This window comes from Embiotoca jacksoni, unplaced genomic scaffold, assembly GCF_022577435.1.
Source record: "Embiotoca jacksoni isolate LCO1_2020_lvr unplaced genomic scaffold, fEmbJac1.0.p SCAF_22, whole genome shotgun sequence".
NCBI classification, from domain to species: domain Eukaryota; kingdom Metazoa; phylum Chordata; class Actinopteri; family Embiotocidae; genus Embiotoca; species Embiotoca jacksoni.
In genome coordinates, this window is record NW_027185363.1 from 8,887,732 (window position 1) to 8,903,519 (window position 15,788).

The 15,788-nt window shown below is 39.1% G+C and overlaps 2 protein-coding genes across 2 annotated transcripts; one reads left to right on the forward strand and one right to left on the reverse strand.

The window, feature by feature from the left end:
- Positions 1 to 4,667: 4,667 nt before the first annotated feature.
- apoda.2 (apolipoprotein Da, duplicate 2) lies at positions 4,668 to 5,970 on the forward strand. The gene is given in 5 exon segments (XM_069158053.1): positions 4,668 to 4,696; positions 4,698 to 4,785; positions 4,899 to 5,020; positions 5,524 to 5,609; positions 5,729 to 5,970. Coding segments are annotated over 5 exon segments (567 nt in total).
- Positions 5,971 to 7,628: 1,658 nt separating this feature from the next.
- LOC138203249 (apolipoprotein D-like) lies at positions 7,629 to 10,428 on the reverse strand. The gene is made up of 5 exons (XM_069158001.1): positions 10,380 to 10,428; positions 8,455 to 8,603; positions 8,247 to 8,368; positions 8,000 to 8,088; positions 7,629 to 7,870 (listed from the first exon to the last, which is right to left on the reverse strand). The coding sequence occupies exons 1-5, from the start codon at positions 10,426 to 10,428 to the stop codon at positions 7,629 to 7,631; spliced, it is 651 nt and encodes a 216-aa protein (XP_069014102.1).
- Between the last annotated feature and the right edge of the window lie 5,360 nt (positions 10,429 to 15,788).

The window sequence follows — 15,788 nt, forward strand, 5'->3', positions numbered from 1 at the left end:
TTTTTACATATATATATATATATATATATATATATATATTTAACTGGCTTACAAGTTGCAGAGCTGCATGATGTCTTTACTGACACAAGCAGCAGATGTATTATTTAAAGACATTTTAAAGTTGATCCACAAACCTAAGAGATTGAATGTCAAACCTAGTCCTCATTATATAAAGGATTTTATAGGGGAGGGGAGTAATTACAGTGATTCAACAGTTCTGTAACTAATTGGTGGAAAAGTGGGCTGGTTCTCCTGGTGGTATGGCAGATCCGTGGTCCTAGAACCAGAACTTTCCTGTAAAAGTGATGCAAGCTCATGATCAGAAGGCCACCGGTTCAATCCTCTTATTCAGGGTGAGAAATCAGTAATTTGACTTTTGCATTTAACCCACGCATGACCATGGATCACATATGATACAGGGCTGCCCACTGGGAACTTATCAGTCGCACACACAGGTTCTCAACTTCCAAAACTCATCTGACATCTGCATGATCTGCCTTCAAAGTGCCTGCAGGGATTTTAAGCCTGGACCCTCAGATTACAAGTCTGATGCTCTGCTGTCTGAACTCCAGAGGCCCGGAAGCATTCTTCAAACTGAATTTTAAAAATGATTTATAAATGCCAACAAAATCCTCCAGATTATGACGCGAACTAATAAAACATGTTTGTGGTCCAAATTCACAAATATATACACAAAATTAAATTTCCAAACAGTCAATTCACAGAATAATTTGCCCATAAAAAAAAGTACGATTTTAATAGTGTTTATCCTTTAGAGCAGCTATCCTGACATTTAAATATCTGAAACATGTCACTGCTGTTTAACACTCAAAATAGTTTAAAGTAAAAACTGTCAGTTACATGCAAAGACGATGTAATGCTGTGTGCTTCCAGACAAAGCCCCCTGGTTACAAACAAGGTTCAATTAAAGAAGAAAAAGATCAAAAAGCTCAATTTCCAGCTAATACACTTCAGAGGGGAACAACTTGTTAGCTGCAGCCAGACACATCAAAGCCGGGTTGCAGCTGAGGCGCTGGGTGCTGGTCAGATGATCAAGGAAAGAACCAACCACACTGGCAGACTTGTTCCAAAGGAGAGAAATTATTTTTTAAAAAAGGGAACCTTAAAGATGCAGAAAAATACAGACTGTAAAGGTACATTTCAGATGAAAATCTGCATCATACTTGCTTTGAACACATGGGAGTCATTAATAATGTTTTGTTTTGGAAATCAAATTTCTCTTTTGTCTTCACTTGTGGTGCTTTCAGAGTTTAGTAAACAGTGTTCAGTGCTGTGATGCGAGAGTCTGAGTTACAGTCGATGGCGCTCTTTTAAGCTCTGACTTCATGCTAACTTCCCATTCAAACACTTCAACCAGCAAATCATAGTGTACATTTTACTCTCTGCAGACACACCGAGCCAAATCTGAGGGAACGCTGCACCTCCACATTTCCATTGTGCACAGACCCTCACCTGATTATTTTATTTTTTTTAAACCTCCATCAGGGATTAAGTTGTTGCTAACGTTGATAAATTTGAAATTAAAAAAAAATTAAAAAGTAGTTGCCAGGTATCAAATCTAAACTGCTATTCATTTTAGGCAGAGTTTTAGCATAGTGTGTGGCCACCCTGAAGCCCACTATTCTCCCACAATGTAAAGCGAAAAAGGAAATGTTGTTGCAGTTGAAACAGTTCAAAATCCTGGAATACAAATAAAAAGTATCTCATTTTGTTGTCTCTCTGTGAGGATTTAATTGACTTTCCAAAGTTGCCAAACGATTCACAGCGGCTTCAGATGTACTGCATGAGATCCCGTCGATATTTTTTGTACACTAACTTCCAAAACAGTGTGCTTGATAATTGGCGTGTGCAGTTCACACTGTAGAGAATTAGGCATTAAGTGATTTTTTTTTTTTTTTTTTTTTTTATCTCTTGGGGGCAGCTGTGAACACTAACTGCAGAGTTGGATGGTCATTTGTACCACTGGTCTTATGAAATATAGATTAGTGCAGCCTTGGATCTAGCGGAAGACACCAGAAGGCTTTGATATGTTTTTCACTTCAAATCAGCCATATTGTTTCAGACTCAACGATGCTTTTAATGTTAGTAGCTGATATGATAGTTGTGTCTCTTATTCTGAAGAACCATCCAGTTTATCTGACAATGACCTCGGACACAAAAGGAATTTCTGTTTGGATAATCAATGAAACTAACTAACCTGACTGGTGTTATGATGTTAAGCTCTCTTTGACACCTCTGTAATGTTATCAGTAACATCTGTGCTTTTATTCTTTTTGTCAAAGAGTCTGCAGAGAGAGGAGTCTTTTGGAAGCAAGAATCAAACAATACGTACACATTAACTTCTAAACTGTTCATGGGTGCATATTTTCACCCCAAAAAATGAAAAATAATGAATCTATAAATCTGTCAATCAACCAACATTTCTTGTGCTTATGCTCAAAAAAGTAGTGCAGACTTTTTCACTGCATGGTTGTTTGCAAAATAAATGAGCAGGATCTAAGAAGAAAGTTGTCTTTGAACAGTTGCTATATTAGAATTTTTTTCTTTGGAGCCACCAAAAAGTTCAAAATTGTATTTTGAGTAAAAATTTAACAATCATAAAATTACATTTAGTCCTTCTCAGGAATAACTGTCATAACTTTGCTGATCCCTTATGTGCCATCATTGGCACAAAAGAGGTGTTTTTAATCTTTAATGAACAAGTATGTCCTAAACTGATGCCACTGCCATCAAGCTATAAGCTATGCTTCGTGTTTAGGAATCACTATACTGTAAATTGTTACCTTACATGCAGGCCAATTCAAACGTCGTTTAAATGTCTGGCTCTGAATCGAAGGAAATCCACTGAACAGCATCTGTTGTTGTTTATTACAAGACTCTGTTGTTTTCAATCATTCTTCTGCTGCGTTTAAATTACATTTACACCTCCAGTGCATTTATTGAGCAGTTTAAGTCCTGCAGCTCTCAGTCAGAGTCTGTTTTCTACATCCTTTTTGTTGATGAACCAGCAAACACTACTTCATCTTCAACCCTCTTCCAGTGCAAGTGGTTTCCGAGGCCCTCAAAGCTTTGAGTAAAAGCAGGGCACGGATTAAAGTGAGTCCAGAGGCAGGGAGAGCTGATGTGGGATCTGAGTGCCCTGTTATATCTCTCTGCACACCTGTGTGTCCTTTAGTGAGAGGAGAACTTGAGGTCTATAAAAGCAGGAAGATGCAGTAAATGTTGGCTTGGACTTCGGTCTGAATATAGAAAGCCTGATGCTGGTAACGGGGCTGCAAAATCAGTTGTTGTTGTTTTTTTGTCGATGTTAAGTGGTGAATGTGAAGGCAAAGACTCACACACATTAGCTGAAGTATATCTTTTCAACATAACCACAGTGTCTTAAAAAAATTCTAAAATAAATATGCTTATTGGCAAGACTTACTTGAGAAGATCAAAGAACCTAATGTTTGTATAGTAAATAGGGAGCTAACTGAACCACTAGCTGCTGGTTAGATTATCACAGCTCAAAGACACATAAACGTCTGCGGTTTTCTGGTTATGGTTGTGTAAGGGCTGCTTTTTAGCACGTTCTTAGACAGGTTCGGTGTTTTAGTGAGCTTCAGAGTTACTGCTAGTCAGATTTACTCTCATTTCAACAGAGCCAGGCCATTTGTTTTTTTTCCTGTTTTCAGTCTTTTTGCTAAGCTAAACAGTTGCTGGCTTTTTTTTTTTTTTTTTTATCAACACTTTTTAGATTCTGCATTTGGTTAAATGAGCTAAATTTTTCTCAAATGACTTTAGGGTCTGTGGTCAGATTTTGCATTGGCGAGCTGTCCTCCCTCTTTTGCCTATTTTTCTAAAGATAACAGCTGATAGCAATCTGACTCTAACTCTGTTCTGAAATAATAAAGCTTATAAAAGACTGTGCCTGTGCAATAATTTCCTCTTTCTCAAAATAAATATGTAAAAGACATCATTTCTATGACCACAGTTCAAGAGATGAAAAAAACAACTCATTTTCAAAACAACAAAAAAAAACAGCCTCAGGGCAAATGTGGCCTCTTAAGCCCACAAAATTAAAAAAATATATTTCACAGAATATGAGCTTGCTTGCATGCTCGTGTCTGCTGGCGCACCAACGCAAATCTATATTTTTATTTCACTTTAGCTCTTGCTTTTGTAAAATTGGTCCTGCTGTTTTTTGGCCTAGTTCCCTTTTTTAGAAAAAAAAATATGACTGCCTTTGAGATAAATAGACTGAGGTAAATGAATGAGATCCCTGCAGTACACACCACTACAAAGACATGATCACACCACTCACCTGAAATTGGTGAGAGGCCTATTTGAACAGTGTATCCATCTGAACAGGTGGCAACTCTCACACTCACTCCCACCTCATCACAGAGGAGGGATTTAGGAAAGTGATCAATAATGAAGCAACAGGTGTCCGGGTCCTTAAAAGACCCTCGGAAACTGGATGTTGTGCACAAAGGTAGTACAGCTGGTCACATACTGTCGAGCATGCCATGACTCTTTCTTTAAATTTCTGCTCATGTCTCCTGCTCTTTTCTTCTCTCGATGATTCTCAAACGTTTGTTTTGTGTTCTGAACTCCAGAGTAAACTGCTGTTGTCTTATTCATTCTCTACAGGTTGAGTTAAGAAGATGAAGGCCATGCAGGTGATTTATCTGACTTCTGTTTGCTCTTGCAGCCAGCGCTCAGGTCTTGAAGTTTGGCAAATATCCCAAGGCTGCAGTTCAGGCCAACTTTGATCCAACCAAGGTGAATACGAAACATCTTATCATTACTCTGCTACTGTTGATTTTAAGCAGCATGTAAAATCACAGGTGATTAAATGTTTAGTTCCTGCTGTGATTCTTGTCCTTCCTCTGCAGTACATTGGGAAGTGGTATGAGATCAAAAAGCTGCCAACTAGCTTCCAGAAAGGTGAGTGCGTCACTGCCACCTACAGCCTGAAGAGTCCTGGAGTCATCGGAGTCCTTAACAGTGAGCTGCTGTGAGTGAACACTGCTTAAAATGTTAACATTTTAGACTTAAGTAAATATGCTTTCACTCTTAAGAAAGGTGCTGTTTAAACTCTATTTTTTTTTTTTTAACTGCAATTCCTCCTCACGGACCGTCCTTGTCACAGATGTTGAAATAATAATTTTCAAGGAAATTAAGTCTTTTTATTCTGTAAACTAGATTGTAATTCCACAAAAACAGCATTGTTATAGATTCCTGATCATTTCCACAAAGGTGTCTACTGCTCTTGGTTTTTCAATCCACGTTGTACAATTTACTTCTTTTTTTTTTTTTACATTTATGCTTTAGAAGTATTGAATGTCCTTGAGTAAAAGTCTGAGAATCACTAACTGATCAATTTTATACTGTTTCAAAATTCTGAAAGCAATGCAGTTTGTAAAAATAAGAGCATATTTCATCTGCAGGCTTTTCAAAAGTTAGACTGAGTGAATGCATAACTAAATTACTTTTTCCTGTTTAATTTGTACTTTTCAGCGATGATGGAACCATTAATTCCATCGTCGGTTCTGCCAAGGTCAAGAACCGCGCTGAGCCTGCCAAGCTTGAGGTCTCCTTTGACAGTAAAGGAGTTTAACTCGTTACAAAAATACTCTAACATTCAAGTTCAGTCATTTATAGATACTAATACACACACACGGTCCTCCACCAGCTTTGACTCTTCAATTCGTTTCTTCCACAGACTCTCCCCCTGGTCCCTACTGGGTCCTGTCCACCGACTATGAGGGGCACTCTCTGGTCTACGGCTGCACTGACTTTGGCCTGTTCCGCATAGAGCTGTCCTGGATCCTAAGCAGGGAGCCCACCCTGCCTGAGGAGACCATCATAGAGCTGCAAACCATCCTGTCCTCCATTGAAGTCAACGTGAACAAGATGGTCCCCACCAACCAGGACGAGACTTACTGCAGTGCCATGAACCAGTAAAAAGACTTCGGCCTACTGTGAGTGTGAGGCGGAGCACGGCTTAGAATAAAGACATGACCCACTGCTGTATGCAGTGAGTTGGTGCTCTTGGTCTTGTTGTTTATACAGTGTGCAAAGTCAATGCAATAAACCTATTTTAAAAAACAAAAACAACAACAACAACAACAACAACTGCATGTTTTGGTGTATTTTGCCAGTTCATTCTGCTCTGCAAAGACAAACTGTCCTGTTTAAACTGCACAGTAGGCTTCAGATTTGAACAATTTCAGTTAAGTTTTCTGTTTTACTACCAACCAAACTTTTCTTTTTAAAATAGTGACTGATTGCAATCTTTGTAGAGCAATACTCTTTTTAAAAACATGCTTTACTCTTCTTTTCACAGTAATTTGGATGTTAAGCGTCTTCATTACGTAGCACATTTCAAAACAAAGTACTTTACATGGGAGAACAATTAAATAGAAACTTTCAAATTTCAAGAAAGTGAGGGTTAAAAATGCCCTGGAGCAAACTACATAAATTATACAGCTAAAAACATATCAAAAGCACAAACATTAAACATTGAAGTGAAGCGAGGAAACAAAAAACAGAAGAAAACAAAATCTCAAAGATGCATTTTGAGCGGTGATTTAAGACGATCTGACTCTTAGAGCTCAGGGAGTGAGAGCCAAAGCAAAAAAAAAATCTGGCCTCCTTTGGTCTTAAACAGGGTCTTGGACATCCAGAGAAGGCCTGCCTGAGGATCTGCTAACAGCACTTCAGCATTATAAGCAGGAACCAAGCCATGAAGGGCTTTAAAAGTTCAAATTAACTGGGAACTGGTACACACAACGACACCAGCATCTGATGAATCTGAATGCAGGAATCGTGATTAAACCATTTTAAAAGCTATATTATACATATAATTAAAAGAAAAAGAAAAAAAAAAAAAGTCCCTACTATGAAACAAAAACTTTTCCAATAAAAATGTCCACTTTAAATATCCAAAAAGAAAATTCACGTGGTTGGTGTGCAAACATCAAAGAGACCAGATAACCAGATAACACAATTAACAAAATCATTATAAACAGTATAAAGTCATATATCATCTCAGGGTGGTGTGATTTATGCCCCCCCCCTCCCACACACACACACACACACACACACCTCTACTGTCTGTACACACACAAACATAAGCCAGTTTTTCCACAGCTGTACTAACGAGCAGTGTGAAAAAAATATTTCTATATAAATATCTTTATAGATCAAAGGAGGCGAGTACAAAGAGGGCTGATCATGAGCGTGATTATTATGTAAAGAATGCATATCATGTAAATTTGTTTAGTTTATTAGGTTGCAGCTAAATACAACAGCCATTAGAGAGGTGTTGATCCGATAGCGTGGTGCTTTTGGAGGCTGCAGTTTGCCAGAGAGGTGTTTCTGTTCTTTAGCCTATACTTTTAATGATAAAAATGTGATGGAAAAAAACGATGTGCAGTTTACTTACAGAAAGGATTCAGTTACCACAGTTAGCAGTCTCCACTTTTGTTGGTAATGTAGCGTAAAAAATACTGTCAGTGTGCCGCCACAGAGACCCACAGAGAGACCAAAACCTGCACGTTTATTTTAAGCACTTAAGTTTATTGCTTTGACGTTGCATGGGGATGTTCGGTGAGACATGTTTACTGGTGCATGGCGCTGCAGTAGGACGCGTCCCGGTTGGTGTTGAGCAGCTTGTCCACTCTGACGCTGATGGAGGACAGGGTGCTGTGCAGGTCCTCGAGAGTCTCCTCAGGCAGGGCGGGCTGCCTGCTCAGCATCCAGGCGAACTCCATGTGAAGCACACCGAGGTCAGTGCAGCTGTAGACCAGGACGTAGTTATCATAGTCGGTGGACAGGACCCAGTAAGGAGCAGCGGGAGAGTCTGAAGGTGTGAAGGCACAGGACGGTCAGGAGGGAATGATTTCTACATGTACAGTATGTTTAAGACACAACTCAACTTTAACAGGTTGGAAGAGTAATCTGTGTAAAGAAATTAATGAGGGTTTAATACTCTCGAAGAAGGAGACCAGCAGCTTGGCAGGGTCAGAGGGGCTCTGAGCCTCAGCAGAGCCACTGATGGTGTTAATGGTCCCGTCGGCACTACAAGACAGCAAAGATGTTAAATATTCTTGAGTCAATGTATCAAAAATGTACTTTTACTAATAGAATTAGACACCTTAACATATCTAATTCTTACAGGCTGCACAATTTGTTTTTCGGTATTCAAATTTAAATGGAGATGAAGCTGTAGTACTTACAGCAGCTCCCTGTTGAGGACACCAACGACTCCGGGGCTCTTCAGGCTGTAGGTGGCAGTGCTGCACTGGCCCCTCTGGAAAGTGTGTGGCAGCTTCTGGACTTCATACCAAGTACCAAGATACTGCAGACGCAGAACATTAAATTTGATGTTGATCACACAATCTTGTTTAGTGGGACGAACGGTCACCGCGGAAGTTTTGTCGTCGCCCGTGCAGCGTCAAAGTTCTCCCGAACAGCAGGCTTGGGGCGTCTTCCTGGCATGATGACCTGAGCGCTGGCTGCCACAGCGTACAGCAGAGTGAGGGAAACCACCTGGACGGCAGAGGGTGAAACATGGTTGTTGCTTACCTGTTTAACTGGGTACAGAACAGTTCAGAGCGTTGACGGCATATTTATCGGCCTGTCAGCGATGACAGCCCCTCCAACATATTTGCATTTGAGGTTATGTTCAGAAAGCAGTGTGAGATATTTAGCACCTGTTCAAATTCATATGTATTGTACAGTATAAGCAAGCCTGTGACAGAAAAAGCTATAGTACAGATGAGTGTGAAGGTTTCCCTGTAGTGCACAGACCTTGGCTGTGAAGCAAATATTTAGAGTTTTGATCATGTATATTATTGTATTTTCTTAGGTATGTTACAAGGATTTAGGATGAAGCGTATGACATGACTTGGCTCTATGGATGTCAGTGTTATACAGATGCTTTTTCATGGTGTTTTCTCGATGTGTGCCTCTTGTTGTGGTTTAATTACCGTGGTAAAATATACAAAAAATGATGACATTTAATCAACCAAAAGATTTGAAAACCTTGTTAAACTAATGATATTGACGGTAGCCTTAGCTGCACTCTGCGTTCAATGCTAATTTCCAAATGTGAGCACGCCAACGTGCTAGAAAAATGTTTTTGCTCTAAAAACGTTTTGAAAATATTCTGCGATGTTTAACGCTGTTTTTTCGTAGTTGTTTTTTCGAGAATGTTTTTCTCAGAGGTCGGATCAAATTTGCTCAAAACGTGCTGACATACTTTGTTCTTAAAAAAGCTTTCTCTGACATTGACAGAACATCATGCCCTAATTCTCAAAATGTTTTTTGTTTTTTTTATGTTCCCAGGATATTAGTACGTCGGAGTAGGATAACGTGCTTTAAAAACATAATAGTTCCACTATTTTTTAAAAAGAACACTCCGGGAACGTTTAAAAAAAAAAAAATTCCCTAAAACGGAATCATTACAAGCTGGGAATGCGATTACATGCACGGTAGCAGCGAGAAGTCAGCATTTGGCTCAGTGTTTCAGTGTCTAGAAAGGATCTAGTACAACAGCTATCACTTTATAGAAAATTGCAAAACATGCCGCTGCAGAGATTCTCTCTGACTCCGATCAGAAGTTGAGAAAGTCGCAGGGCAAAGTATTTGTCTTTTGCTGATGCAGCCATGAGAGAGCTACTTCCACAGATTAGAAACAAGATAAGCCGCCCAGAAACACCTTAAGAAGGCTTTCTCACTAAAATAAAATGGGCTTTCTTCCCCTAAGAAAATGATTTTAACCATGAATTGTTGTGATCCCCGTCTTCAATCAAAGGCACATTGTTTGTGTTGCGTTCGGTGTTTGTGCTGACGTGTACAAAAGCGGCACATTTTCAGTGTTTCTTGAAAAACAAGCAAAACGTTATTTCAGGGATTCTTGATCCTGAAGAATCCGACTATCCGGGATCTCGCTGTAATCAAGACCTAAACGAGATTTCCACTGAGCGCAAAAGACGTAATGCTTCCAACTTAGAAGGATTAGAGCTTCAGCGCAGTTGTCTTTAGATGGGGAGGAATACAAGGAAATGCAGGTGATCCGGACACCAGATTGTTGCTGTAATTAGAAGATGGATGGCGTGCTCTGACCCAGTGAATTTATAGCCGGACCCATTTCTCGAGGTTAAACTTAATCTGATCTCTTCGCCTCACTTTGACGCCACAATGCTGAGTGCAAACAACACGGACAGAAATCCCTTATAAAAAGCTTACACCTTGGAGATTCTTAAATTAGCGGTTTAGATGCCCTAATGCTCTGTTCTCTTAATTCCTGTAAGTACTTCATAAGTGGTTTCTTTGGATTTTTTATTTTTTTTTACTGTAAAACCTACTTGTTCCTTGAATGACCACCTGATCAAAAGGGTGAAACATGTTGACCATGTTGTCAATACGTGTCATAAAACTGATGAATACCAATATAATTCTATAATATTACTTTACTAATATACCTGCCAATATTACAGATGCTTCTGTTTGTCCTACTGTAGCGGCTCCTATCAATAATAATGCTACAGTTATCACCAATATAAGCATTGCTGCTGCTTCTCCCAATAAGCTGATATATCAGCGGATAAATTGGCTGAAAAGTATCAGGAAATAGTTTTAGGAATGCAAAAGACAGATGTTCTCTCACAGCAAAACTTTATCCTTATCAAAAATGTTTGTTTATAGTGTGGGTTTATGTAAACAAAACAAATGCTGGCATTATCTCATTAAACAAACTCAAAAGAAATGATTTTCCTTCATGAATTTCCGTGTCTCCTTTCTAAACAAGTAAACTTATTTTCTAAACGGATACCCATGACAGGCATTATAATGAATTTTGTCACTACAATGAATTAAATTAATAAAATAAATAATGTGGAAGAAAAACACATTATGAAAGGAGGGTGCGACTGAATCGTTTTACTAACTCTCAATGGTAAAGTAAATATTCAGATCATAAAGTAAAAGGACTCAAACCAGGAAGTAAAAATAGTCCATTACAAGTAAATTTGAAGATGTTGCTTCAGCAAAAGTATGATTGTATAATCAAGTAAATATGTGTTCAATTCAAAGACTTGCCACTGTGACTGTTCTCCACCAAGGCCACAGCTGTCAACTAGTTGTAATGAGGTTAAAAACTATAATATTAAGTACAGTACTTGATAATCCTAAAAAATAATTAATAAATTATGATTCATCTGATTAGCCTTTGTTCATGAAAGGTCATATATGAGATGTTTGGGAAATGAATATTAGTTGGCAGCTTGGTTAAGTAGGATTTAATCGAGGAATTAATGAAAAGATAGAAGTAGATCACTAGTTATGAGGTAGCTGTAAATTATTATTATGCCTCGTGTCAACAAAGATATATTATTAAAACTCAACAGCTGCAAAACCCCAAGAGTCAGTTTATTCGTAATCGTGTGTAAAAATGTGAAGGAAATGTTGTCTCAACAGATCCGTGAAATAAACAGAAAGACAAATAGTTTATAAGGTTCAGTGTCTGTTCGGATTAATACTAGAACGGATGAGACGTGTGGTCTTAGTAGGGAACGAGGGGTTTTCTAAGGTTGTTGAACCAGGCAGGTCGAAAACACCTTCAGCAGCAGGCGTGAGGTAACAAACAGTTGTGTCAGTGGGAGGTCAAAGGAGAACGCGCCAGCTCATTAAAGCTAACGGTCAGCGGCAAGGAAGTAAACAAAACAACAGCTCTGTGCAACCCCGGTGCGTGTCATGGCATCTCACCGCACGTTCAACTCCCGACGCCGACTGTGGCTGCTGTGGAAGGTCTGACGAATACAACTGGATGAGTGACGGGTGGAGGAACGCAACGACACGCTGAGGGTAGAGTCTAAAAGTCCAGGGCACAGACCAGGGTGATGTGAGATGTAATCTGACGTATTGGCGCGACACACACGGGGCCCATTACCACCAAATAAAGATTATTCGAATGTCAAGAGCGCACCTGAGCATTGTCGCTGACCGCCTCTCTTCATGTCGGAAGCGCAGAAGGTACAATTTCCACTTTCACTTCGAAGTAACCCTCCTTATAAACAGAATAACTAAGTCGAATTTCCACCTGATTTCATAACGTGACGACAGGCGCTCACAGAGTCAGTGACGAGACTACTTTAAGATAAATCCTAAAATCAGCATAACTTGCCCACAATTACGAAGATACTGTGCAGATTACTTAGTGGGCAGGTTCTTTTTAGAGCACCTTTCATGCACGAAATGCAAAGGGATTTACAAAAATACATTTCTACCTGCGTTCATTTTGATAATAATAATAATAATAATAATAATAATCTCAGTTTATCATGTGAGCATGCTAATATTCACTAAGAAATGGGGCCGACAGGACGGTCCGTAATTTGGTAAAAAAAAAAACAGCATCCTGGACCAATTAAAACTTTGCTATGGTGGCACCAGAGAAAGGGATCGACGGAATTACAATTCATCCCGACAGGAACATGTCTGGACTAATTTGCGTGGCACTGAATAGCTGTCAACTTGTCGAGATATGAGTCCTGAACCGACAGTTTGACTTTTGCATCCATTGAGTCACTGCAAAAGCTAAAAATCTATATTATATATATATATATATATATATATATATATATATATTATTAATTATAATACCCGGAACCAACTAAACAACTTTGCAAAATATTAATTGATTAAGGAAAAGGAAAAATACCAGTAAAAAAAAGGCAGATCATGTAACCTACTGAATTAGCCTACATATGCGTTATTTTACCAACATTAAATTGGTTTAATTCAGGTTGAAAAGAAATCTTAAAATCAGTTTATAATAAGGTTTTATTGTGCAGTGACTTCACCCTTGATGATTCCATAACCGACACTGCTGAGGTCGTGCCTTCTGTGTTTTTGATAAACAACACAATCTCAGCTCTCCGGGGGCTCTTTGCTTCCCTGAGGACTGCAGAGGGATCCAGCATCACACTGTCCCCCTCCTCATTATGTCTGCCATTTAGCAAAATGCCATGCCTGCCCTCCCACTGTGCACACCTAGCCGCCCACCAGGCATTAAAGAAAACATAATTCAAAGAAGTGGAGGCCCATGCTGTAAGCGGTTGGTGAGCACAAACTGTCAGATTAAGAGGTCTGAGAGGACGATCAAGCCAACATTTAGCCGGATTTCTGGCAAATTACCACCAAGCATGTTTGGGTCAACCTTTTGGCACCCTGGGGAGCGCAATACTTCTGACACCCAAACTAGACGTGGAAAAAAAAAAAAAAAAAAAAAAACAAGACTTATCAGTGGGAAGTCCACAACCAGCAGCATGCAGTTTCTCTGCATGTGCCCACCCCCCCCCCACCCCCCTCTCCCCCCGAGCAGTTAAGGAGGGGTTGGCCATTTTGCCACTGGAAAAGGAAGCTAAGCATTTAGGTGTCTTAACCATGGCCTAAAGTGCTAACAAGGGATTAGTGAGGTAAACGTTGGAAGAGGTTTAGCACTCCATGCTTAGGACCAGTGCTGCTTCAGTAATTACACTTCAGTTGCAAGGTGCGGAAAGCAGTTGGATGGGAGATCATAGTGATGTCAGGGCAGGGAGGGCTTACCGCAGGAGATAAGGCCAGCTAATGGAGATGAAATGAATCGGTATTTAAAAGGTCTTTTTTAGTTAAGGCAGTTAGCTGGCAGCAGGCTGCACTCAAACGGACCGGCTGGTTTAGTAAGGCCGTTTATTTGGAAGTGAAAGAGGGGCAGTAAGGAAGACAGGTTCTCTGAGCTCTCCAAAGGCTTTTTGGTCAAATTTTTCACTTGTTTTTTGTTTTTGTTTTGTTTTTATACCTGAATTGGAACAAATTAAACTGCGAGCCTCCCGAGTGTGAATTTGAAGGTAAGTCAATGAAAACGTCTATTTATCAGTATTTCACATTCTTTTCTTACATTTTCTGTACGCTTCTCTTTGTGATTGATTTGTTTGGTTTGTATCTTAGCCGTTTTAAAGTAACCTAATCAACACTGTATAATTTTCAACAAACATAAGTGCCTATTAATGGTCCAGAGTGTGATCAAAAATGACAATGCAGCAACCTTAAAATCTATGTAAACCATTTAAAAAAAAAAATCTTATCATGCATAATGTGAGCCATTAAATTTGTAAAAGGCGAATGAAGCCTCAGTAGGTGATTAATCTAAAAGCCAATGCGATTACAGGACAACCTTGAAATCCATATAATTAACCTATTCATTAGCCCAGATTCTGCAAATAGCAATTATTGAAATTGAATTATGCTAAAATACATGCATACTGTATGGCTTCTTGTTTTCATCAGCTGAGAAGATTTATGTCTGTATTTAAAATGTCTACATATGAATCGATATTTATCATTTCAATGCACAGTTTTTCATGTTTATGAAATCAATACGACCTGCAGCTCGCCACTTATTGCACAAGTCCCATGAAATATAATCTGCCTCATGCAACTGACAGAATATGCATGGCTTTAGCTGGTGTGTGTTGTGTGAAGGGATTAGGAAGGGCTAGACAATACTTCTGTCTTGTCTGATATGACCTCCTCAGGGTCTATCTAAGTTGTCAGCAATTTTTCCCTTTAATTCATTCCTGTAATGAGATTAACCAGGCAACAGCAAATCCAAGGAGTCCAATCCCCAGATTTAGCAGCTGCGGTGTGGCCTCTGCTTGTTGAGGAAATATGGCAGGAATCTTTGTAGCTCACCTTTGACAACAGTTTCACTCACAAAGTGTTAAAGCCGCCTGAAATTTACATTTGAGATTCTCCAACTCCAAAAGAAGGTGGAGCGAGGTGAGGTTTGAACATGTGTTACAGCAGAGTACTGCAGTTTCAGGTTACATCTTCACTTAAGAGACTTAACCCTAATCAAAGTGTTAGCTGTGTAGAACAGGCCTTATACAGGATCCCTTCAAGTGGCTCAAGTCCACAGAAGCTTCAGTGTTGCATTACAGTTACATTCAAGTCACAGAGATAAGCATCTATTCTCTGAATAAATAAATGTTGGAAAAATTGAGGGGGCTGTTAAACAACATTTTCATCTTTTCTGATTGTATTTCCAGTACAATAACACACCCTTTTAGCCATTAGGTAAAAACAATATTGTGTCTGCTGGACAATAAAACTGATTTGTTACATTATTTTCAAGACTGCGACTTCATAATAACAAGAAATTATGAATTGTCTTCGCACAAATTGCAATTAAATCTTATACACAAGATACAGTATATTGATTTATCTTCTGCATTCATTATACTTTATGTTAATTGTGTAGTATTGAATTGAAGGAGAGAAGGTGTTGTTTGTGACTCGTGATATTGGGATGAATAAACAGAACTGACTGACTTGAATGGTGCTACCAAACCAAGTTCTTGGAACAGTAATAAAGTTAACTCAGTTCATTCATATAGACTTGTATTTCTTCTGTCTTTTACAAAAAAAGAACAGGTCATTTTGAACAGTTTAAAAATAGTTTTTACAGTCATGCGGATGTTAGAAGAGTCACTGAGGATTCTTGAAATAGCTGTCGATGGTTTTAAACAACTTTCTGTGTTATTCAAAGATCACTAGTTGTTTATTTTTGGGGAAATTAGATGCTGTGATTTGAATGAGATGGTTCTTGACAGGGCGAACACAGGCCGCTGTTTTCAGGGCACTTCTTTGTCTGAAAGCAACCTGAACACCGGTGTATTGATAACCAGTTGCTTTTGAGATTTATAGGGATCACACTTATATGACTTGGTTGACTG